The sequence below is a fragment of the Balaenoptera acutorostrata genome, chromosome 6 (genome assembly GCF_949987535.1).
Source record: "Balaenoptera acutorostrata chromosome 6, mBalAcu1.1, whole genome shotgun sequence".
NCBI lineage: Eukaryota > Metazoa > Chordata > Mammalia > Artiodactyla > Balaenopteridae > Balaenoptera > Balaenoptera acutorostrata.
The window spans coordinates 28,756,239-28,782,048 of NC_080069.1; the positions used below are offsets into that span (position 1 = coordinate 28,756,239).

The 25,810-nt window shown below is 37.8% G+C and overlaps 1 protein-coding gene across 1 annotated transcript; it reads left to right on the forward strand.

Annotated features, from left to right (window-relative positions):
* Positions 1 to 968: 968 nt before the first annotated feature.
* ATP6V1B2 (ATPase H+ transporting V1 subunit B2) lies at positions 969 to 25,575 on the forward strand. Its single transcript, XM_057548447.1, has 14 exons — positions 969 to 1,150; positions 7,715 to 7,770; positions 12,064 to 12,162; positions 13,273 to 13,366; positions 13,498 to 13,575; positions 14,046 to 14,185; positions 14,521 to 14,622; positions 15,005 to 15,102; positions 15,752 to 15,875; positions 17,459 to 17,609; positions 19,740 to 19,822; positions 21,095 to 21,199; positions 22,044 to 22,173; positions 24,118 to 25,575. Exons 1-14 carry the CDS (start codon positions 1,015 to 1,017, stop codon positions 24,255 to 24,257), a joined length of 1,536 nt encoding a protein of 511 aa, XP_057404430.1. The 5' UTR covers positions 969 to 1,014; the 3' UTR covers positions 24,258 to 25,575.
* The last annotated feature ends 235 nt before the right edge of the window (positions 25,576 to 25,810 follow it).

The window sequence follows — 25,810 nt, forward strand, 5'->3', positions numbered from 1 at the left end:
GTGCTCTGCGTTCTCTCCAACTCTAATATCACTGCAAGTTTGATTTGATTACAAGATACTCTTCTTGGTACATCCCCTCACCTTAGTGATCTCTTAAAAGTTGGCCTTTAGTATCTTCCACAATACATCACACACTCTCTGGCTTATCTCTTCTATTTTCATATTACTAACATGGTGATAAGTTATAAATTTTGATCTTGACTTAGCCCAGATAGCTTCTCCTGGGATAGTTACCTGTTTAGTTGAATAGAAATCTCATTCTGAATATTCCACAGGAAACTTAACAGATCCCCAGACAATTAGCTTTTCTCTTTTCCTCCTCTACCACCAGCAAAATTCCTCACTTCCTTCTCTGTGTTCTACCCAGTAAACAACAACACAATCAACCAATCACTCAGGACCCAAGCCTGGATTGACACCTTCCACAGACAGCTAATCATTCTTGCATCTGTTCTATCCCTTAAATAGTTTTCAAATACATCCCACTTTGTCTTTCACACCACTACCGCCACCCTAAAACAGTCCAATGTTTTTTGAATGGACACATGAGTGAATGTATTGGAAAGGAAGATGATAAAGTGAGAGAAATGATGGCACACGGTTCCCCACGTTAATATCCACTAGAAGAGGTTTTAGATTCTGTTTTTCAAAGTTTTTTTTAGAACTTGAGTTCTCTTCATTCAATGTCATGAAATGCCGTTGACGTTTTCTTGCACGAAGTTGCCTTTCTTCCCTCTCCCTCCTTTCTTCTCCTTCTCCCTTAACTCTTGCCTTTCTCTGGATCCCTCTCCCTGGCCCGGCGTCCTCCTCCCAGCACGCTGGTCAGCTCCTCTGGCGGAGGGCGCGGGTTTAGCCCCGCCCACGCGCAGCCCAAGTCACGAGGCCGCGGGCCGGGTGCAGCTCAGTAGGCGGGGACTCCTCAGCGCGCATGGGCGGAGCGGGGCGCGGGCTGCCCCAGCTATATCTGCGCCTGCGCGGCGCCGCTGCGGGGCCAGTCGGGACGGAGGAGACAAGATGGCGCTGCGGGTGATGCGGGGCATCGTGAACGGGGCCGCGCCTGAGCTTCCTGTACCCACCAGTGGGCCCATGGCGGGGTCTCGAGAACAGGCGCTGGCAGTTAGCCGGAACTACCTCTCCCAGCCTCGCCTCAGTGAGTATCAGAGAGCAAGACGAATCCTGTCTTTGCTCTTAGCCCAGCCCCTTGCTCCCGCTCACGTGCTTAGCCAGAGGGGTGGGATGGGGGGATTGTTTTTCCCTCTCGCGTCCCCCTACTCCGACGTCTCTCTCTAGAAGGCGATTTGAGTGTACCTTAATTTCCGTGCCAGGGGTGGGCTAAGGGGAAGAGCACCAACGGGAACTTTTTCCTGGGTTGGTGGTCTCCTGGCTATTGCCCCCCCCCCCTCCAGTTTCCCGAGGCTGGAGCATGCTCAGGCGCTTGCTTCCTGTCTCTGAGCGAAGGCCACTTCTTGCCACTCTTATCCTAATCTTCTGCTGACCTCATTTGGATCTGCAGGGGTCGAGGGAACCGCCCCTCGCCTTCCCCCTGCCTCGGGTGTGGACCTCAGGGCAGGTCCTGGGCTCCTGCCGAGGGGGACGATGTAGTGTCATCGCTGACGTGCTCAGGCCTTTCGTGGATGGAGGTCAGGCCCACAGCCAGAGGGAAATGTTGTTCAGTGGAGAAGCTGCTCCGCAGGAGGACACCTAGATATCAGAGAAAGCTAGAGCTGAGAAGTACCCTGCGGGTCATCTAGTCTAACTCTCTCATTTTACAGTGAGAAACCTAAGGTTCTGAAAAGGACAGGGCTTGCCAGGCTTTAGACCCCTAATTACTGGCAGAGCAGGAAAATTCCAGGTTTCTTAATTCTTGCTGGACCTTTTTCTGCCATTAACTTGAGTGCAAGGCTATCTTGGGGAAGACACGCAGCTTTGCCCATATTATGTAGCATATATGCAAAGCATATGCATAAGCACGTTTAAGTGTTGTGATTGTAAAAAGACCTTAATAAACCAGGCTTAAGTGGACTGTTCAGCAGTTCTGAAAGAAATGGTTCTTGATTACTAAACAATAAAATTGTGTAGCATCAGACCTCTTAACAGTTTCCTTAGGAACCGGGGATGAGCACTGGAAGTAGACTCTTTAAATCTTAGGAAAGCACCTGATGTTTTCCAAGGTGGTGAGACTGTAATTGCACCCGTTAATTGCCACAGTACCTCTTGGTGGGTGGCCCATTGGTTAAAAAGAATTTCAGGTGAAGGGTTTCAGTCTGGGCGCTCTCCTGCCTGACTAATCCCATCCTCATCAGTCACTGGGTCAGGTCATGTGACAGCACTGCAGTGTAAGGAAGAAAGAAAAGATTCTATGGTTTGCAGAGATGTGGTTTTTTATTTAATTGAAATATAGTTGATTTATAACGTTGTGTTAGTTTCAGGTGTACAGCAAAGTGATTCAGTTATATATATTATATATGTATCTATATTCTTTTTTAGATTCTTACCTATTAGAAGTTATTACAAGATATTAAGTATAGTTCCCTGTGCTATACAGTAGTTACCTGTTGGCTATCTGTTTTATATATAGTAGTGTATATATTTTAATCCCAAACTCCTAATTTATTCCCCCCCCATGTGCTTTCTATAATGGGAATTATTTGCATTAGAGAATGCCTGTTCGGAGTTTACATGAGCTGAATGTTTCAAGAAATTGACAGATGTTGTATTCTTATGACAATAAATTTGTGCCTAACAGTTACAAATACTCTTTTATGAATTGCATTTGTATGCTTTTCTGTTCTTTGGGTAGAACAGATAGACATTAGTGGTGCTTCTAGAAAAAGATTATAAGGGGCAGTAGTCATTTTTCCATATAATTATTCACTCAATCTCAATTCAGAGTATCAATTGAAATAGTAACATAGTTTAAAGAGTACTCCATGGTTGAGGTTGTAAACCCTTAAGGGAGATGAGTATGATTTCTCAACATTCTGTGTGTGCTTAGCCAGTGACTGAAGAACTTCTCCAGATGAGATTCCTCCTGACAAGATTGTTGCGACATAATGCTTAAAACTGAAACTTTAGGGTTCAGGAATCCTTTTTGTATCCTCAGTGCCTAGCGCAGTGTTGGCACATAGAAGCATTGTGTTTTGTAATTGTATAACTTGCATTTAAACCCCTTGTTCTAATAGTTTAGTATATGGATCCTTAATGTGGATGGAACCAGAGTAGGGAGTTGGGGTACTTGGTTTGAGTTTCACTTCTGTGTCTGGGTTATTCTAAAAAGCACAAATGATATCATACTTAGGCTAACAGCTAACTGCATTTGAATGTCATCTTTTTCCTGTATTGCCACATTCTTGATTCTAGTTAACACACTTAATTGCTTCTGAATAAATATTAACTTCTTAATTTTTCTGATTAAAGATGGATGTTACCATCCTAGGTAAAAAGTTATAGTTATTTAATGTGTGCTTTTTGAACAAAGGAATGGAATATTGGCAGCTCCACTGTACAAATTGGATCCTGGTTTTAAAAAAATTCAGGATTATGGGGCCGTTAACAAGAGATGGAAAATGAGATATGCAGGCTTGAAATAATCTTGAGCACATTAGTTGAATTTCTAAAGTCACAAGGAAAGAAAACTTGATTTCCTTTTAAACTTTGAGCAAGGTTCAATAATATACGCAGAGCTTTTGGATGTTAAACATTTTGGATTAGATAATCTCCTTTGTTCTTGAGATCCTAGATCAACTAATCTTACGTTTCTTATGTCATAAAGCAGAGTTAGCCTCAGTGAAAAGTCCAGTAAAGGAATGGTCGGCCTGCCTTTTTCTAGAACCTCTCCCTCCTTGCCCACTACAAAGTGTGGGTCTTTTCTTGCACAATAGAAGACGATTGTTCTGGTTTTGTTTTGCTAAAAAGGTGGAGGCTGAAGGACTAGATCTCTTATTGTGCAACAGCTGTCAAATTTTCTCTTTGAAAGTTTCACAATCATTAAGTAGTGTTAGTTCTGTTGAACAATCTCATATCCTATAGGAGGAAGAGGATGTCATCTAACAAAATATGTGCTTCTTAAAATCTTTGTAGATTTTGGGTTTTAAATGTTACTCCATAAATATTTATTGTCTCCATAAATATTCAGGATCAAAGATGTAAACATGTGTCTGCTGTGTTTTCAGAAGTTCTGATCATCCCCTGCAGACCCAAGTTCTTCTTCATTTGGAATTTTCAAGAGAAGAGTGGTCATTATTGTTTGTAAACAGAAATATTTATGTAATTTGTGAATGGGTATTGACTTTTTGAAGAACAGCTTTATGTCTTTGGCAGCTTTAATCTAAAGTGTTGTCTCTGCTTTGGGCTGTTAATACTAATGGTGAGAAAAGCTGGGTAAATATTGTTGAGAGATAAAATGTGGTATTTGATATTATTTTCTCTGCTTGTTCCCCCCCAGTAGTTTTACTATTGTGGAAAGGAGCTATAGTTTGTATATAAACTGTTTTCTACTCCCTATTTGTAGTCCAAGTGCTAGGAACTGTGTTATCTCCATATTTTTAAGTTATACTGGAGACTAAGGGTCATAGAGTATAAACCTAGAATTGGTGGGGGTGGGCCACAAACAAACAAAAATAATTTTAATCTTGGCTCTTCCATTTAGTAACAGATTTCTCATAGATGTAGTTTAAGTGTGGAGTAGGTCTACCAGCCTTGCCTACCTCCCAGTGTTTTGTGAAACTGAAAAGGTAACCTATCTGAAGATGCTCTGTAAAGTGTGAAGCAGTTTTCGTTTGGTAATATTTTTTATTTAGTTTGGATTATAACATTTATTAGTTTAGTTTGCATCCCATTTTAATTTAAACCAAGCATGTTGCTTAACCTCAGGTTTGTATCTGAAGTGGTCTCCTCATGCTTTCCAGTGACAGAAAACTGCTGAAGCATCTCCAGTAGTTTCTTCCTTTACTGGTTTAACTTTTCTAGTGGCTACACCCCCACTAGAGAAAGATTGTTTTTCAGTAATGATACAAGAGTGCCTCAGACCACAAAAAATGACCAGTTCACTTTTAGAATTTGAGCTGTAGCACAGAGTCAAGGAAAAAGTGACTGGAGGCAGACTATGTAAGTTTAGATCCTTAGGCAAGTTACTTAATTTCTGAGAATCATTTTTCTCTTGTAAAACTTGGAATAATATTTGTTAACTCATAGACCTGTTATGGAGATTAAAAAAGAATTCCTGACAAGTACTTTTTAAATGTGTATTGGTAGTTTTGTTATTAATTAATTCCAATGGTTACTAGCTTTTTTAAAGGCTACATACATTGTTGCAAATTTAGAGACTGCTTTTGATGAAGTAGAATCTTCTATAGTTGAAATCAACTTGATTCACTGTTTCCGGGAAAAGCAATGACTAGCATTTCTTTTTTCTTGGTCATGCTTTTGCCTTGTGACTGGCAAAACTTCATAATTTGAACGGGCTTGAATTTAAACATGAGATTCTAAAGGATCATTGTTGTAGAGGTTAAAAGTTCAAAGGAGATGCAAATCTTGTCCAGAAGGTAAAGAGAATTTCAGAACCTGAAGCATTTTACTGATGTTACATTTTATTCAAAACAGTTGCCTGTAAATCTCAAAACTGAATTCCCACGCCCCCACTGGCCCACTCCCTACGCCCATTCCCAGCTGTTTAGGTTTTGAAAAAGTCTGTGTTTCTATAGTTTTAAAACCTGGGTGCCAAGAAGACATGTTTCTAATGTAGTTCACTTTCCCTATCCACATAGCAATTTTAGAAAGTAATTGAAAACATATTTGGATTCTTTTAAAATGAGAACAATGAGGGAATTCCCTGGAGGTCCAGTGGTTAGGACTCGCATGGCGCTTTCACTGCCATGGCGTGGGTTTAATCCCCAGTCGGGAAGCTAAGATCCTGCAAACCACGTGGCGAGGCCAAAAATAAAAATAAAATAAAAGAGAACAATGAAGAAATTGTTTTAGGGGTAGGACTTATTTTTAAGAGTGTTAGATTATTTTAAAACAATGGGGAGGATTAACATAAAAGTAGCAGAATATATGACAACTGGGATATTTATTTGTAATTAATTATTTATTTATTTTTTGGGCTGTGTTGGGTCTTCGTTTCTGTGCGAGGGCTTTCTCTAGTTGCGGCCAGCGGGGGCCACTCTTCATCGCGGTGCGCGGGCCTCTCACTATCGTGGCCTCTCTTGTTGCGGAGCACAGGCTCCAGACGCGCAGGCTCAGTAGTTGTGGCTCCCGGGCCTAGTTGCTCCGCGGCATGTGGGATCTTCCCAGACCAGGGCTGGAACCCGTGTCCCCTGCATTAGCAGGCAGATTCTCAACCACTGCGCCACCAGGGAAGCCCCAACAACTGGGATATTTTTAATAATCTTGGAGGCATGATTAATTTGTTTACATTGCCATCCATTCAAGTAACTTAACATTTAAAATTTGTGACTTACTTTTTATCTCAGGTTGAAAAACAAAGAAGTAATTAGGAGCCTCTGTTGATCATTACAATTACAAATGTATTCAAGCAAATATTTAGTGTGAGGATTTAAAGGTCCTCAGTATGAAAGACTAGAGTTCGTGACAGTGCTCGCCTGCCCTGTCTCAGTGTTTCCACCAGGGCACTTGCTTCCTGGCTAAAGAAATTATGTTTTTAAATTCTGAAGCCCCTTGAATGGACAGACTGGTTATTAAATGGTTTCCTCATTCTTGGGAGTCTACATTCATGCCAGAAATTTCTGTCTAAGACATCATAAGAAATCAAGCAAGTGAAAAATTCCCAGTTGGTTGACAGCTTCTTATACATTATTTTAGGTCTTGTAAACACTTACTTCATTTGTTTTTTCAGCTTTTCTGATCATGAAATTTAGTTAATTCTGACATTGTTAGAATTGCTTTCCTGACTGTTCTGATTTATACCTGATTACCATTCATTATACTCGGCATGTATGTAGGTGTGATACAATTCAATGACAGCTACCTCCTTTCTAAAATGAGAGATTTGGGTAGTTTGTTGCTAGGGCATAATTTGCGGTAGAAAATATAAGCTTCTACAATGACAGTAACGTTTGACTTTTTTTTTTTAAAGGATACTTATATGATCTCTGACCTTTCATTCCATCCCCCTTCATAAACTCCTTTTTTTTTTCCATAGTTTTTATGATACTATTTAATCATGGCATTTTATCTTAACAGACTACATTTTGTCAGATTTCTTTTGTGAGTTTTGTCACTTCTGCTTAAAGTTAAGGATTCCCTTCTCCTTCTCTATCTACTTTGCTAAGTGCTACCTTTTCTGTAAAGCTTTTTCTTTTCTAAGTGAGAACCATTGCAGGGTCTTTCCTGTGCTCCCACAGACCCTCAGCACACCTCTGGTAGAGCCCTTACCTCCCCCTTCTCCATATAAAATTGTGAACTCTTGTGGGAACTCTCCCTCTTTACCTTTGTTTTTGTATTCTGGGTCCTTGAAACAATGTGACTTATAGTAAGAATTAAACATGTTTTTGGTTTGATGAAGGGGATTATGAGAAGTTGTACAGATGCAGGCATATTTTATAAATTCAATGAAAAATTTCATACTTTTTGAGTGTTCCATATAATAATAGATACGATAAAGTAGAGAGAGGTTCTTTTTGGTAATACCAGAGAGATCATTTAGACTGTTGTCCTGTTTGACAAGAACTGACTTTTTTGTGTTTCTTTCCAGCATACAAGACGGTATCAGGAGTTAATGGTCCACTAGTGATCTTAGATCATGTTAAGGTAATACCACCATCATTATCGTCTAACCATTTAAGAAGTTAAAAGCATAGTATTAAGTACTGTTTAGTACACTTTAAGTTTTTTGTTATGATTCTTTTAAGCCATTCCTTGGTCGGAATGTCAGTGCTATATGGAGACAAGAATTTTAGGTCAGAAGTCAGAAGATGGGATTCTAGTACTGGATCTGTTGTGGATTCTGTTTGTGGCTTTGAGTCCCTTGTCTGTAAAATTTAAAATTTTATTTGTTTGTTAATCATACCTCACAGGTTTATTAGGAAAACAACAGTAATATTTGTGTGTTTTATGACTTGTAGGATATTATTTAGATATACGGTATCTTGTGGCTCTTGTCATAGACTACTGTGTGTTCTAACTACTTATTACATTTTTGTCTTCTCTACTAAATTTTAAGGTCTTTGAGTGAGTAAACAATGTTACTTTTGTCTTTGAGGGCCTGACACTGGTATTCAAGTAATGAATAAACAACAGATTATCTCAACAGTGACTAAAACCATAAAGCAGAGAAAAGTTTTTACTTATTCAGTTTGTTGAAAGACTCTTTAGTTACATGGGTTTTTTTTAGCCACACCTATACATAAGAATTATCTTAGAAAAAGAGGCATAGAATATAGTCTATAATTGTGAATAGACTTCACCCTGGGTGAAGCCTCCTGCCTGAGTTCAGTGATTAAAATATCTTCAGAGGAGATAATTTGTATAATATGCTCTGTAGAACAGTAATTCTGCATTGGTTGTTGTTGGGAGTGGATGAGGGGGAAAGGTACACAGTTATGAGTTTGTGGAGAGAAGTAATGGCAGAAGTATGTTTGGCATGTGGCCCCTCTGGAAGCAGAAAATAAATTGAAAACCATTTCTTAAAAGAAAGGGCAAAGTGCACTGTCTCTTCAGCTTTATCACTAAGATACTTTTGTGCATGACAAGGTACCTGTGCAAATTAATTGCAAGATTAAGCATATAGCTTACTCCTGGCCAGTTTCATACTAGTCTGCAGTTTGATTCAAAGCCTCAGTATACAAGTTTTACAGGGTTTAGGCAGGTGCCTGTTAATATTTTGTGAAAGGATGAAGCATACACTTTTATTTTGGGGGGAAGTATTGAAAGCATTATTTGCTTCTTTGTCCTTTATTTCTTCTTTTTTATATACTTTTTATTGGATAAAATTTTTGACTCATATTTTAAAAACATGAAGCTTTTATATTAGTAAATATATTTTCAAAAACAGTTAAAAATATTCATGCTTCAACTATGTTAAGCGCTGAACTCAGCACCAAAAATACACAATACAAATACATAAGTGTCTAATTGGTAAGTGCTATGAAGGGTGAGTGCAGGATGCTATGAGAGTCAATAATGGGAAGGACTTAGAAAACATCTTGGGGGAAGTAATTTTAAGAAAGCTGAAAAAGTTTTATTGAATGTTTGTTTGGGGTATAACTCCAGCTGAGGAAAAACTGGTAAATAAAGTTTATGTAGTTGTAAGAATGGCTTTATACCACCAGATTTAGAGTGTTTTTTGTTTGTTTTTAGTTTTTGGCTCCTGTTTTTAACTTAAAACATACACATAGGATCAAGGAAGAGATAATTTTATACAAATTGTATCAGAATAGATGATGATGGAGACTGCTGTCCAACTCATTTTCTGAAGGTAGCACATCTTTGATTCCCAAACCAGACAAAGGCTAGTATCAGAAAAGAAACAATGTAGCTATTCTCATTTACAAGCACAGATTCCAAAATTCTTAATAAAAATGTTCTCATGTATTGGATATTAGCAAAAATACACTTTAAAAACTCAACAGAATTATGACAAAGTAGAATTTATCCCAGTAATACAAAGATGATTTGATATTAGCAAATGTCAGTATAATTCAGGTCATTCATAGATTAAGCTAGAAAAAGCTTACGCTCTTCTCAGTAAATACGGAATATGTACCTGATAAAATTACTTGTTTCTAAAAAACAAAACAAAACAAAAGAAGAAGGTGGTCTTAGAAATAAGGGATAGAACAAACTTTTAAAACCTCTTTAAGGATATCCACCATAACCTACAGCAAACAGCGTACTTAAGGAGAGACTCTAGCAACATTCCCATTTAAATCAGGAACAAGATGAGGACCCCTGTTGTCAGCACCACTATTCATCTTTGTTCTGTCTTTGTGCTTGGACCCTAATCAATGCTGTGGGAAAAAGGGATTAAAAGGAAGAGGCACAGCTGTCATCATTTCTTGGTAGTATGATTAACTAAACAGAAAACACAAGTCATTCAGTGGACAAACTATTAGAAACAATGTTGTAAAACAGTGTTGCCGGATACAGAGGATGTCTATAGAAATCAGTAGTGTTTTGTATGCCAGAAGTAACTACTGGAATAATTAGGAACTTTTTACCAAAAACTGTGAAACTTTGTTGAAAGACATAAAAGAAGACCTCAAATAACTGGAGATTCCACATTCATGAATGAAAAGACTCAGAATAGAAAAGATGTTGATTCTCTCCAGGTAACAAAATCAGTTAGAAATACAGTAAGAATAAAGATGTGGTGAGGGAGTAAGCAGATATTTCAGTGGAGCAAAGTTAAGATTCTTAAAACCAACTCTCCTCACACCTGAGAATTTGACTTGGTAAATGATAAAGGCTACATTACAAGTTGTGCTACTTGTAGCACAAATTACATTTGTGCTACTCAGTAAATATTGTTGGGGTATTTGGCTTCCTGTATGAAAAATAAAGATAAAAATGAGAAAAAATTACATACCAAAAATAAATCCAGATGGATTAAAGACCAAAACATGAAAAACCTATTAGAAGACAGTATAGAAGGCCATTTTTATGACTTCAGATTGGAAGGTTTTCCTACACAAAAGACACAAATCATAAAGGAAAACAAGTCATTTTATTGCAAAAACTTCTGTATGATAGGATACCATAAACAAAATTAAAAGACAAGGAAGACTGGGAGCAGATATTCGCAAAAGGATTGATATCCAGAATCTATGAAACTTACCTAAAAGTAAATAAGAAGAAGCAGATGTAGTTGAAAAGCGAGGAAAAGATATTATTAAGGCCATTATAGGAAATGAAGTCTGAATTGTCAGTAAACATGAAAAGATGCTCAATATTAGTAGAATCAGGAAAATGCAAATTGAAAGATACTATTTTTTATTTTATCAAAATGGTAAAAATTAAAGTTTAATAATGTAAGATTGGCAAAGATGTAGGGAAAAGATACTTTTCTATCCTACTAGGGAGTTTGTAAAGTAAAAGGTTCCTTTGCAGAGTAATTTCACATAACAATGGACACAGCCTATAGCCCACCACTACGGAACCAGCTACCTTAGGGAAACTTGGACCCACATGTGAGAATGTTCATTGCAGCATGTTTGTAGTAGTTTAAATTTGGAACAGCCTTGAACACCAGTGGTAGAAGAACAGCTGAATAAAATGTAGTGTCATTTGATTTTATTTTAGCTATATCTGTTCTAACATTGATTCTAGATGCCCATTTATTCATATTAGCATCTCCAGAATCAAGTGTCCTACAGTCAGTGTTGATTCACAGATGCATTGGCAGATGTTTTCCTTCACATCACACAACGTAGTGATGCATTTTTCAAAAGATTCTGTTAATCAAATAAGGTAAATATGACTATGACAGATCCAAAACATACGGTCAAGTGGGAAAAAAACGAGTTGCAGGATGATACATTTAGTATGTTGCCATTTAGGTAAGTGAAACACTACAGTATATTTTTGGAAACATGCAATTTAAAATATTAAAAATGGATTAGAGGAATACATTTCTGGTTAGGAGAATTAGATTGAGGAGGGAATATTAGCATTATTTATTATAATAGTAATTATTTTATTGTTCAGTTGCATTTTATTCCTGTCCTCCCAAGGCACAAGGTGATTACACAGCCCAGAAGCAAACATCATTTCTGAGTAGTGGGAACATAGTTTTTTAACTTTCTGTAGTCTCAAAGCTTAAAAACGTACACACAGAAGGAAAGAATTTAATTGCCATGGTTTCATAGATTTAAGATCCTTCTCTCTGTACCTTATGCTGTGTTTGCCAGTATCTGTGCCAGCGATAAGTGTTTTAAGGACTTACACTACCTGAGGATATTCTAAACTCTGGATGTATACCTGTGTGCTTTGGGGAGGTGTGGGGTCTGCATGTGCATACATGCTGTGAAAGACATAGAGCATATAGAGTATTTTGAGGAGCTTTTAAAATGTTGGTTATTGAGCCTTTATTTTTTTCCTATTTAGTTTCCCAGATATGCTGAGATTGTGCACTTAACACTACCTGATGGCACGAAGAGGAGTGGGCAAGTTCTAGAAGTTAGTGGTTCCAAAGCAGTGGTTCAGGTAAGCATCGCTTTCAAAACCTGGCCAGTTGAACGTTTTTCTGATCACAACAAACATAAGAAACACCAATAGTTCTTTTTAGTAATTATCACATAAGTATACAGATCTTCATCAACTTATAGGTGGGGTGACATCTTGATAAACCCATCATAAGCTGAAAATATCGTAAGTTGAAAATGCATTTAGTACACAGAACCTACCAAACATCATAGCTTAGCTTAGCTTACATTAAAGGTGCCCAGAACACTTATATTAGCATACGATTGCACAAAACCATATAACACGAAGCCTATTTTATAATAAAATGTTAAATATCTCATGTGATTTTTTTTTTTTTTCTCATGTGATTTTTCTGAAGTACGGTTTCTACCAGATGTGTATTGCTTTTGCACCATCATGAAGGTGAAAAATCTTAAGCCAGGGACCCAACTGTTTACTGGCTGTGAGGGAAGAAAAGTATTTTTTCATGTTTTCTTGCTAAATGCCAGCCACCAATATCCATTCTAGCCCAATAGCTCCACTGGTAAAATGGCTTTTTAAAAAAAATTTTTTTAATGGATAAAATGAAACAGTCACATAGAATGGGAGAGATGAAAAGTAGAATTCAGAGCTTAATGGGCTGAAACCAAAACGAGATCTGAGTCTACTCCTTTAAATTGTCTCTGATAATTCCTAGTTTTTAATGTTACTGATTATAGGAAGTGCCAGTTTTCTCAAATAACATATTGCCCTAAAAAGTAATCTAGAGCAGAGGTCAGCAGAATTTCTGTAAGGGGCCAGATAGTAAATTTTTTAGACTTTGTGAGGGTTGTGCCTAAGGTCTCTGATGCATGTTCTTATGGTTTCTTTTCCTTTTTTTTTTTTTAAAAACAACCCTTTAAAAATGTAAAAACCATCCTTAGCTTGCTTGATGGATTTGGCCTGCAGGCATGACTCTGGGTAAGAGGTTGACAGTTTGGTTCATCGTCCACCATGAACACTTCTTCAGTCATGAGGCTACAAGTAGTATATACGTTGATGTATTTTACTTTATAAGGGCTGACAAATAAATCTTAAGCACTTATGATCTAAATTTCTTTTACCCTTCTGTTTACTTTTCTTTCTTGATAGGTATTTGAAGGGACTTCAGGTATAGATGCCAAGAAGACATCCTGTGAGTTTACTGGGGATATTCTCCGAACGCCAGTGTCTGAGGATATGCTTGGTAAACAGATATTATTATTCATGCTGAGCAGAGATCTGCTTCCTTTTTAACGTATTTGCATGAAGTCTTTTTAAAGATTATGAACATTTGAGTCATTGTCCACTCTGTACTGTCTCGTTACTGTTTACCAGGTCGGGTATTCAATGGCTCAGGAAAACCCATCGACAGAGGTCCTGTTGTACTGGCTGAAGACTTCCTTGATATCATGGGTAGGGACAGAAAATGGATTTCTGTGTTTTGGGGAAAATAGCATCTACCTACCTTATACCTTTGTCAGAGAAAGGGTGATTTTTATGATACTTTAAGTAGATAACCAACATACTCCATGTTTGATTAATTATGTTTTGTTTATTATTTAATAAATTTATTTTTCCTTGAGGTTATCTTAAATTTTTATATTTTATTGATTGTAAAATATCACCAGGATATATCTGAGATGTAAAAGCCATAATGGCTTTGAAATTAAGATTTCTCTCTTATTTGCTATACATTACGTTTCACTTTACTACCATATAATTTGTGAATCTACAAAAGATTAATGGAAAAGAATATTTAAGCAGTTTCAGATTTCAAAAATAACTGATTTTTTAAGAGTAGAAAGAAATGCTTTATATGCTTTATATGGTTGTAGTCTTAATGTAGAGACATATTAAAATTTTCCCTTTTGGAAATGCATTAGGCCAGCCAATCAATCCTCAGTGTCGGATCTATCCAGAGGAGATGATTCAGACTGGCATTTCGGCCATAGATGGCATGAACAGTATTGCTAGGGGGCAGAAAATTCCTATCTTCTCTGCTGCTGGCTTACCGCACAATGAGGTGAGACCTAGAATCTGTTTGGTATGAAATTTAAGGAGAAAGAATTTCCGAGTGCTTCACTCTTAGTGAGAAACCAAATATAGGATTTTCAAGGTAAATGCCCAATGTTACTGTTTATATAATCCAATTACATTGACTCTTTATCCACACATATCTGACTTCTTGCTTACTCTTAGGAATCTGCAAAAATTACAAAATAGTTTCATTGGGTAAAGCCCTTTAAGACAACCCAGTTTCATTTATGATTACAGTTCCCCAAAGTTCAGGGTAAAAGTTATTTTGTTGTAGAAATATTATTTTAGATTTTAACTTGGTTCTTTTGTACTCCTCATCAGATTGCAGCTCAAATCTGTCGCCAGGCTGGTTTGGTAAAAAAATCCAAAGATGTAGTGGACTACAGTGAGGAAAATTTTGCGATTGTATTTGCTGCTATGGGTGTAAGTATTATCTTTTTCTGTTTTAGTGTGAAATGTAAAAGTGCTTGTGTTCTTAGAACAATATAGAAAACTACACATATATTATTCGATTTATCTCTAGGCAGAGAAGTTGCAAGTTGGCATTTTGGGCAAACCATGGATTAGTATTTAGCATTTGACTGTGGAATGTAAAAATAATTCCCTTTGTGCCCAAAGCAAGCTGTTTACTCTGTTGGCTTTTGTGAACGTTTTGGGGGTACTTGAACCTTTAAAAGAAGGAGCAGTGCAGATCTGTAGCTTGGCCTTCATCAGAAATAAATATTGGGGGGGGAAAAAGAAAAAGAGAGAAAAAATATTGAGAATTTTTCTTCTCCCAGCACTGATGAAGTCATTGCCACTTTAGGTAAACATGGAAACTGCCCGGTTCTTCAAATCTGACTTTGAAGAAAATGGCTCAATGGACAACGTCTGCCTCTTTTTGAACTTGGCTAACGACCCAACGTAAGTAAACAAATAGAGCTGTTTTCCCCCTAGTCATGCAGCCTTCTGGTCAAAAATGTCACCTTACACTAAGGAGGTAGAACATTAGAGTGAAAGCTGCACAGGCCTAGGTATGAGATAACCGTATTTAAATTCCAGCTCTGCTTCTTGCAAGTTATTTGGTTTTGGGTAAGTCACTTAGGCTGTGAAGCTCAGTGTCTTCTTTCATAAAATGTGATAAATAATACTTGTCTCACAGAGTTGTTGTGCATATGAAATGAGATAATAGTGTAAGTTACCTAGCACACAGTCCATACTCAATAAATGACCTTTTCCTCTTACCTGCAAAATCTAGCCCCTACTTCTTTCATCCCTTTCTCCTTCTCTCTCTCTTCCTTTCTTGCTCAGTTTTGAGAACTATATAGTTCTGAGAAATTATGGGGCATTTATAAAGTAAATCAATTTAGCTGTGTAGCACTAAGTAATTCTTATTGTGTAAATACATAAAAGAACTCTGCCTTACTTAAGAACTTTTAAAGTAATAATTGCTTAACCTTCCTCAATTTATGTGAAACTTTAAAAGGGAGACTGTACTATTATTTCTGGAATCATTTTGTTTTGTTTTCGGCCTTTTTGTTTGAGTGACGTAGGACTTAATGTTTCATTTCAGTATTGAGCGAATTATCACTCCTCGCTTGGCTCTAACCACGGCCGAGTTCCTGGCCTATCAGTGTGAGAAACATGTATTGGTTATCCTAACAGACATGAGTTCTTATGCTGAAGCACTTCGAGAGGTAATTTTTTTCTTAATTAAAATGGATTATCTTGTCAGGGTTATCTTGTCCCTCTGCAAGTTTTCAATTTTTTTTAAATCGTGTTTTTCAAAATGCATTGTTCATATATTAGTAGAATACCTTAATTAATCAGAAAAGAAAATATTACTTTTGTCAACCTAGTTGAAATGATTAGAGGACGAGATTTAAATTATTAGCCTATTTATCATACTCTCACTGTCTCCATTGATTAAGACTGGATTCTTAGAGAGAGGAAATGATGCAAGCTGTTTAATCAGTTACTCTCCCAGGTAGTTCTGTCTCTGTCCAGACTGTCAGTTTTTAGCCCTTTTCAAGAATTCCATTTTTAATGATGTAAATTTTTATTTATTTACATAAGTAAAGACTATACTGTGGCAGAACCCTCTTCAGAACTTTTTTTGCCTTCAGAAAACTCAGTGATTATTTAGAAACAATATAAGATTCTAGCAGTTACCATCCAGAAGTGTGGGGTGTTTGTTCTAATGCAAGTTACTGAAATTTTGAGTGACTTGCTCTTTAAAGTGTGCAAAAAAGGGAAGAAGACTTTTGAAGAGACAGGCTTTATAAATATCTAGCTTAAGATTCCCTAAGATCCATCATCATATCTCACTTGGCTACAGTGCTTTTTCATTGAAGGACTTCTTTTCTCCCATCCATCACAGATACTTTTCTAAAAGGCAGTAAAAATAAGTATTAGAAAAGTGAAAATTAAAAAAAAAAAACAATTTACAAACCCTTTTATTAGTATTATTAGATTCGACAGACAATTATTCTATCAAATTGCCACTAAAGTTTTCTATATGTTTATCTTGCTTTCTGCATTATCTCCTTTCACGTTGATAAAAGCTGGTCTGCAGGCAGGCCACGCTTTGAGTAGCACTGCTGGAGCATACTCTTGGAGGAACCAAAGTAGCAGTTAGAAGTTGGGCTTAATGATTTACAGTTCTTGTTGGCTGTAGATTAAAATGTATGCATATATTCTAGTGTGCATGTCTCTAAGAGAAAGACCATTTATTACTAGTTTTGTCTTGTGCGGTGATCCAGGGAAATCATCTGGCCCTTGATTCCGGTTGTAAGTTGGGGTTAATAACATTAACTTCCTCATAGGGTTGTTGTGAGGATTAAATTAAATAATGTATGTAAAGTGCATCAGATGATTTCTGATATATGTATTTCCTTCCCTTTTGATCTTTTCAGGATTAGCTTATGTAAATCTGGCAAGATCCATAACATGAAGGAAATCTTGTGAACTGAGAATGTTCTCTTAGTTTTAAAATGTACTACCTTTGATTTATAAAATTGCAAGCAGATTGAAGATTTGTGTTACGGCAGTATGATTTTAGCAAAAAAACTTCTGGTCCCCAATTGTCAACATTTTTGTTGCAGAATAATCTGAATTTATGTCGCTAGATTTTTCTAAATCGTTTCTAGAGGTGATATTTAAAACGAATAAGGTGATATTTCCAACTTTGTAATTTGGCATGTTCAAACAAATGTTTTCTAACCAAGCTTTAATTTTCATTTTCTGGTATGTGATACTGTTCTCCTTGACTCACTGTCAGGTTTCAGCAGCCAGGGAAGAGGTTCCTGGTCGACGAGGTTTCCCAGGTTACATGTATACAGATTTAGCCACAATATATGAACGCGCTGGTAGAGTGGAAGGTAGAAATGGCTCTATTACTCAAATTCCTATTCTCACCATGCCTAACGATGGTAAGTTTTGGGTCTTTGGATTATAGCATCCCTAATCGTTGTAAGGACTTTGATTTGAAGAGAGAAGACCATCTGTCTTTTTGAGTTGAAATTCTTTTGAGAGTTTATCCTCCAGAAGTTTACCTTACCTAGTGATTTGTTTCTAATAAAATTTTTCATTTCAAAACTACCCATAGTTTTGAAATTTTTCATTTCAAAACTACCCATAATTATTATTCTTTTGTAGAAAAATTTTCTTGTAATTTTAATTTTTAATTTTTATTTATTAGCTAGTATTTAGTGTCTACTATTTGCAGGACACTGGTCTAGATGAAAGAAACGAATTTTTAAAAATTGTATGGGCTCTACTTAATGTAAGCCTCTCATTCTAGTTGGATATTTTTTAAACGTATGTGCATCAGTCATTTAAGGTAGCTTAAGTGCCAGATACGGAGCACAAATGGTAAATGCCACGAGACTCTAGAGATAGAACGATCATCAAAGACTTGCTAAAAATTACTTGGTTTTATCATGTGTGTGTAAGTGCACAGTGCAGTGCCTGCCTGGAGGTATGCCCAGAAGCTCCCAGGTGAGACTTGCAGCATTCCCTTTATGTTAGTGTCTTTTTGTCTTTATCTCAGTCTTTTTTTTTTTTTAAATCTTTTATTTATTATTTATTTTTGGCTGTGTTGGGTCTTCGTTTCTGTGCGAGGGCTTTCTCTAGTTGTGGCAAGCGGGGGCCACTCTTCATCACGGTGCGCGGGCCTCTCACTGTCGTGGCCTCTCTTGTTGCGGAGCACAGGCTCCAGACGCGCAGGCTCAGTAGTTGCGGCTCACGGGCCTAGTTGCTCCGCGGCATGTGGGATCTTCCCAGACCAGGGCTCGAACCCGTGTCCCCTGCATTAGCAGGCAGATTCTCAACCACTGCGCCACCAGGGAAGCCCTATCTCAGTCTTTTAAAAACACTTTTTCAAACTATTTTCAGAAACAGTAATAACTCATTATAACTGAGCACTGTTCTAAGTGTTTTGACTCATTTGATCTTCATAGCGACTTTTTAGATGCTCTCGTGTGAGGCACAGGGAGGTACAGTGTCACAGTTAGGAAGTGGCGGCTTTAGAACCCAGGCAGGGGCTTCCCTGGTGGTGCAGTGGTTAAGAATCCGCCTGCCAATGCAGGGGACACGGGTTCCAGCCCTGGTCCGGGAAGATCCCACATGCCGCAGAGCAACTAAGCCTGTGCGCCACAACTACTGAGCCCGTGCGCCACAACTACTGAAGCCCGCACGCCTAGAGCCTGTGCTCCACAACAAGAGAAGCCACCACGAGAAGCCCGCGCACCGCAATGAAGAGTAGCCCCCCCCCCGCTCACCGCAACAAGTGAAAGCCCTTGCGCAGCAACGAAGACCCAACAACAGCCAAAAATAAATAAATTAATAAATTAAAAAAAAAAAAACAACCAAAAAAACCCAGGCAGTCTGAATACTACCTCTGATGTGAAAATGATTTGTTCCAAGGAAGTAGCTACAAAGTTACTCTCTGTAATTTAACAGACTTAGAGATGTCTTGCTCTGTAGGACCTGCTTGGTGCTGCCTGTGTAGTGTTGCTTAACTTGTTGAGCCTCTCCGTATTTTCCATGTTGAAATGTTGTGTATCCCTCTGGGATAGCTTATGGACTGAGAATGTTCTCTCAGTGTACATCAAATTGGCAAATCTCTGCAAATGAACTTTGTGTTTAAAATGGAACTTTATATTTGGGGGAGAGAGAGCATAACTAGGAGAAATAGTACTTTTTATGAAGATAGCTAATTTAACTTGTGTCAACACATGTCTAACTATGCTGCAACCAAATAAGTGAGACTGGCCAATACGGTAACCTCTAGCCACGTTTGGCTGTTTAAATTCTAAAGTTTATTAAAATCAGATAAAGTTTGAAATAAAGTTTTTCAGTCACATTAGCCGCATTTCACATGTTCAGTAGCCACATTTGACCAGTGGCTGCCATATTGGATAGCACAGATAAAGCACTTTTCCATCATCACAGGAAACTATTTTCTATAGCACTGTTTTAAGTAGTGCAGATTGACTTCCTGTGGTTTTGTTTATATGAGATGGACACTTTAACTAACATCAGGTGTCTTTCTCTGGCAGATATCACTCACCCCATCCCTGACTTGACTGGATATATTACAGAGGGGCAGATCTATGTGGACAGACAGCTACACAACAGACAGGTATTTGAGAGTTGAATGATGCTATAAGCCTACAGATCTATTCTTCAGTTATTCTTTAGTGACTCTGACTTTGCTCTTAGGAATTAATTATTTAGAAAATATCGAATTGTTTTTAATATGGCTATAAAATTGTCATTTCTGTAATACTAAAATCCTGGTGTGGAAAAGAGTGCCAGAATTAAGAATTAAATTTCCACTTTCTTTATTATGCCTTAAAATGGAGTGAGTTGTTAAAGAACTTTTTTGGGTCTTCTGTTCCATAACGGTATAATCTACCACTTTTGTTATTAATACAAGAACAGATTTTTCAGAGTTTTTTTCTTTGTCTTTTATTGTTAAAATTTTTTTAATTGAGGTATAATTGACGTAATATTACATTGGTCGCAGGTGTACAATGTCATGATTTGATGTTTGTATATGTTGCAGAGTGATCACCACAATAAGTCCACTTAACATCCACCACCTCACATAGTTAAAACACTATTTTTCTTGTGATGAGAATTTTGAAGAGCCACTCTTCTAGCTACCTTTAAATATGCAATACAGTATTATTAACGTACATAGTCACCATGCTGTGAAAGTCCCATCCCCATGACTTACTCATTTTATAACTGGAAGTTTGTACCTTTTAACCTCCCTCACCCATTTGGCTCACTCATCCCCCGCCTCAGGCAGCCACCAGTCTGTTCTCTATCTGTGAGCTTGACATTTTTTTGTTTGTTTTATAAGGTCCCATATATGTGAGATGATATGGTATTTATCTTTTTCTGTCTGGCTTATTTCACTTAGCATAGTGCCCTAAAGGTCCATCCATGATGTTGCAAACAGCAAGATTTCATTCTTTTTTATGACTGAATAATCAAAAACAGATTTTTTATTGGTTCTTTAATAGATGCCAGCTTCTGAGATCAGCTTTTAGGTGAAATTATTGTTAATCTTTTTATGTGTGATTTTATGAGTCAGAGTTCAGAAGACCATTTGGATTTGCTATTGTAGGCAGATGTTGAAAATTCAGTTTTTTAATAGAATCTTGTACTGTTTTGTAGCTCTTACTTTTTGGATTTGATTCTCAAAAAGAAATCTTAAACTGTAAAATGTTTCTTACTTCCTTTTCTTACCAGGAAGAGATATTAGGAATCATCTAGGAAACGAATGTAGCAGTTTTATGCAATTTAAGCAATAAAAATGAGTTTCAAAATCCTCCTTTACTACCAGTAAAGCTTGAATTTTGTACTTAAATATAATATTTTTCCCCTTCCCCTTTTACCCAAGATTTACCCGCCTATTAATGTGCTGCCTTCGTTGTCTCGGTTAATGAAGTCTGCTATTGGAGAAGGTATGACCAGAAAGGATCATGCCGATGTATCTAACCAGCTGGTATGTATGTTTTCTCCAGGATTGTGTTTAAAGAAATGAATACTTTCTCAGTTCATGCTGCTGTCTTATACCTCTTGTCTTTCTTCCATATCACTTTTCTTCTCCCCCCATCAAAGTAGAATTTTAATATAGAATATATAATATAGAATACTGGAATACAGAAACATTCATTAGAGCCAAACAGTCTTTTTCATAAGGATAACTGCTCATGACAAAGATTAAAGATCACATGCTTGAAACCCACCTCTAATGCTGTATGAGGTAGTTTTTAAATAAAAAAGGCATAAGACGATTAAGTTTTTATTAGTAACCTTTATTATAGAGTATTTCTGAAAGACTATTCTAACCAATTTTTTGTTTAACATATTAGGCAATCACCAGAACGCTAAGGGATACAGCTGTGTATATTCTATGAAATCCTTGATTTCTATAGTCCTGAGATTGTATACCAAGCATAATTAAAGAAAAATACATTTGACCTTAAAGTAGAAATGATAAATAAACCTACTGATAACACAGATATTTTTTTTTGAATAGAATTTAGAGGTGGATTTCTCCTATTGTGTAAGTTGTGATTTTTAAATGCTCTACAAAATGGAAGCTCATTGATACATTGAGGGAGTGTATTTTTTGTAGAGTGTTAGTAATGTCTATGTATTGCATGCCTGAAGACTCCTTCCTTAGTGAGACTGCTGTATAATAAAGTCTTTCCAATACTTGCATATGTGAATTATGTTTGGAAATAATGTGAAATACTGTGAAGATAGCTACAGCAATACACTTATATAGCCCAGAGTACCGTTACCATTCATAAAGGTTCATGTAAACCTTTTTTTCTCTTTAGTATGCATGCTATGCTATTGGTAAGGATGTGCAGGCCATGAAAGCCGTAGTTGGAGAAGAAGCCCTTACCTCAGATGATGTGCTTTACTTGGAATTTCTGCAGAAGTTTGAGAGGAACTTCATTGCTCAGGGTAAGATTACTATTTTCCTATGAATAGAAACAGCATCATATGTAGTTTTGAGGACTTCTTTCCTAGTCTGAGAGAATTTACATTGGTCTCCATACAATTTTCCTTCTGATTAGAGAAGAGGTTCTTCCAGCCGCCTGCCATGTCTTTGTTCTTAGCCCTCTGGTTCCTTCCCCTCTACCTTCAATTTCTTTATCCATTTATTTAGCTCCTGTCTTATTTTTTATCTTCCTTACAACCGGCCTTCTGCTCTCCTACCTCCATTGCCACTTCTCCTCGCTCTTAACCTCTCTGCAATGCTCTCCTCTGGCTTTGGGGGTTTTGGACTTTCCCAGTCCCTCTGTTTTCATCCTCCTGATTTCTTATCTTCCTGCCTCTTAATTGTTAATGTTCCCAAAGGCTTAATTACCTGTTCTTTCTGTGCTTTTTTTCCCCTGTGCTGATGACTAACTTGCTGTGTATGAGCCTTTACCCTCTTTCTGAAGCTCTAATCCCACATCTCCAGCTAGGAAGCCTGTGTTTATGCCGCCATCCTCTCTGGCTCAGCGTGGTGAGAACCAAAGTCTTTTCCCAACTGACCACCTGCCTAGCAATTCCCTTTTCAATTTCTGTCTACCTCTGGCATGACCATTACCCTAGTTAGCCCAAGCTCAGGAATTGGGCATTCTTAAGCCTCTTCATTTATTCTCCAGTCATCAAATATTTGCTAATTTGCATTGTTCTCCTTTGAAACATCTTATCCTGGTCTCTTTTCATTCCTATTAAAAAAACTTAGGCCAGTGTTTCTCAAAGTTGAATATGCTTTTGAATCTACCAGGGATCTTGTTGAAGTGCAGATTGTGATTCGATAGGTGTGGGTGGGGCCAGAGAGCCTGTATTTTGACAAGTTCCTGGGCGATGTTGAAGCTGCTGATCTCTGACCACTCTTTGTGTCCCAAGACCTAGTCCAGACCTTTGTCCCATCATCCTTGGCCGTTAGTGCCAGCATCTTCACCAGTCTCCCTGACTCTCTCTGTGCCATTGCCGGGGTAAATTTAGTATTAATTTTATTGATTGTCCTTCTGTTAAAAAGTCTATAATGGTTTTTATTACATAGCATGTGTAGGGCTTTCAAGCTGTTTTGTTTGGTCTCTTCCCTAGCACCCCTGCTAATGCTGGTAAACTCTATTTTTGACCTCAGTGATACTTACAAACGATGTGTTTATTTTGGAATAATGCATCAGCTGCAAACTTAGGATTTGTGCACTTTTCTATTTGTGTGATACATTTTTTAAGTACCATTAAAATCCCCAGAACATATGATTGTTGGGTTTTCTAAAAAAAAAAAAAAAAAATTATGCAGAACCTTAATATCTTAAAAAGATAAAAATTATTCTGGTGGAGAAAAGAATGCAGAACTCCAGCCACTCTAACTCCTTAGTTAAAAAATAAGATTTATTTGCAGGGTAAGAATGATGCTGCTATTAAAAATAATAATAGCAATAGCAAGTTTGAAAACTTTCACGTGGACCTATTCAGGTGCTTCATTGGCATTTAAGGCCTTCTAAGTATCTGTACTAGTCTCCTTCAGGTCAGCCTGTGTTGCTGGGAAACTGCTTTTCTCACTACTCTCTGGACAAAACTCTGGGTCTAGTTTCCATTATTCCATGGAGTGTTTTTAGATCCCACCCGTTGTTACACACACACACACACACACGCACGCACGCACACACGTGCCCAACGTCTCGCCTGCGGGCTTTCTCGCTTTTCTCTGATTCCCAGGGGTACTTACTGTCTAGACCCTCATTTCCACATTTGGTCACATCCAGTCCTGGGAGACCAGACTGCTTTGTGTCTCTTTTTTGTACTTCATGCTCACAGTGCTAGACCCATAACAATAAATTTTGAATAACGCTGATAAGTTGGAAGTACTTGGCCTTTATTCATCTAATCTCAATTTTTTGTAAGGTCCTTACGAAAACCGCACTGTCTATGAGACTTTGGACATTGGCTGGCAACTGCTCCGAATCTTCCCCAAAGAAATGCTGAAGAGAATCCCTCAGAGCACCTTGAGCGAATTCTACCCTCGAGACTCTGCAAAGCATTAGCTGCTACTTCATCGCTGGCTCGATGCTCTTGTGAAATACTGGTTCTGTTTTCTTTATTCCTTTTGCACTCCCCCATCCCCACCTTTGTGTTGGAGTTTACTGTGTTACCCTGTAATTAAAAACAAAGAATAGGTAACATATTGTGCCAGTGTTGCAATGTTTTAAACTGCTAACAGACTTTAAAATATCCCCTGTTCCGAAAACCTGGAACTGCAGTGCTTTGTTTAAAGTAGCTGAGGGTTGGAGGTGAAGTTTTCTTACTGATGTGTGTATTTGTACGTAGTGGTGTAGTTAGCTGCCTAGTGTCCTCATTATTTGGGTCTCTCAGACCTTCCCTGTCCACCCCCTCCAGAGTATCACTATCTGAAGTTATAATGCTTTGATCTCCAAACTAGGGGCAAGATAGGGTCTGAAAGACGCTTCCTCTCCGAGCCGAGACGCTTTCCTGAGCGCTTGTTTTCAGACTTTGGTGTGCCTCTGGGTCTGCTCTAAGCAGATGGCTTTTCCTGTCCCCCTGCTGTTTCCTATTTAATGAATAGGTTAGAAAAGGAGTTTCCTTTTCCTCTTTGGTGCGGATAAGTTTCAACTCCTGTGTCTTACTGTTCTCCCTCCCTCTGAGTAACACAGAATCATGCAGCTTTTGCCCAACTGGCATTGATCTGATAGTAGTGAGATGCCCTGTCTTGATGATCCCTTACTGGGTTTCCATGCAGAGGAATCATAATGAAAATAATTAATAGAATTGTTGGTTGGAAAGAGTTGGGATACAATTTTTTAAGAAAGAAAAAAACCTATATCGGTTCTACATTCGGACATGCTAACAGTGGTTTTAAGTTTCTAAAGTGTTGACCAGATGCTAAAGGCAAGGTGGGGAAGAGAAAGCTCTTCTGTGTATGGAATCTTTTTTATATATATATAATCTATGGATATTTTAAACTCTGTTAGATAGCAGCCTTTGGAAAATCCCCTATTTGGTCCTGCTTTCTGACCTATCTGCCTTTTCAGGGTAATCTTGTGGCACAAGTGATAGCATTTAAAAGCTTTAGTCTTTTAATTCCTCCTCCTTCCTGCTGCGAGCCCTGAGCTGTCTTCTATGCACTTCTGACATGTCTACTGTTTGGTCTCTCTGTGTTCTTTGTTACTTGGGTGCAGTAGCAACTTCTCTGTGCATTCCATCTTTCTTTCAAGTTGTGTAAAGTTCTTCACTTTTTTTCTCTGAGGGTGTAGGGGGTGGGGGGAGTCAGCATGATTATATTTTAATGTAGAAAATGTGACCTGGATATAAAATGAAAATAAATATTAAATTAAATGGAAGTTACCTAAAGTGACTCTGTATCTTCTAATCAGAAAAGCAATAGCAACAAGCAAATGTATAATAATGCACCTCTCTTTGATTGACAGTTTTGAACATCATAACCAGTATTGTGAACCAGCCCCTTGATTCACAATATTATGAACCATGTCCCCTTTACAGGGACATGGCCCATGTTCTGTACCCTCTGCCTTTTAGGCTGCCCTTTCAAGCTCTTTTCAGTAATACCTCTTCCAACATA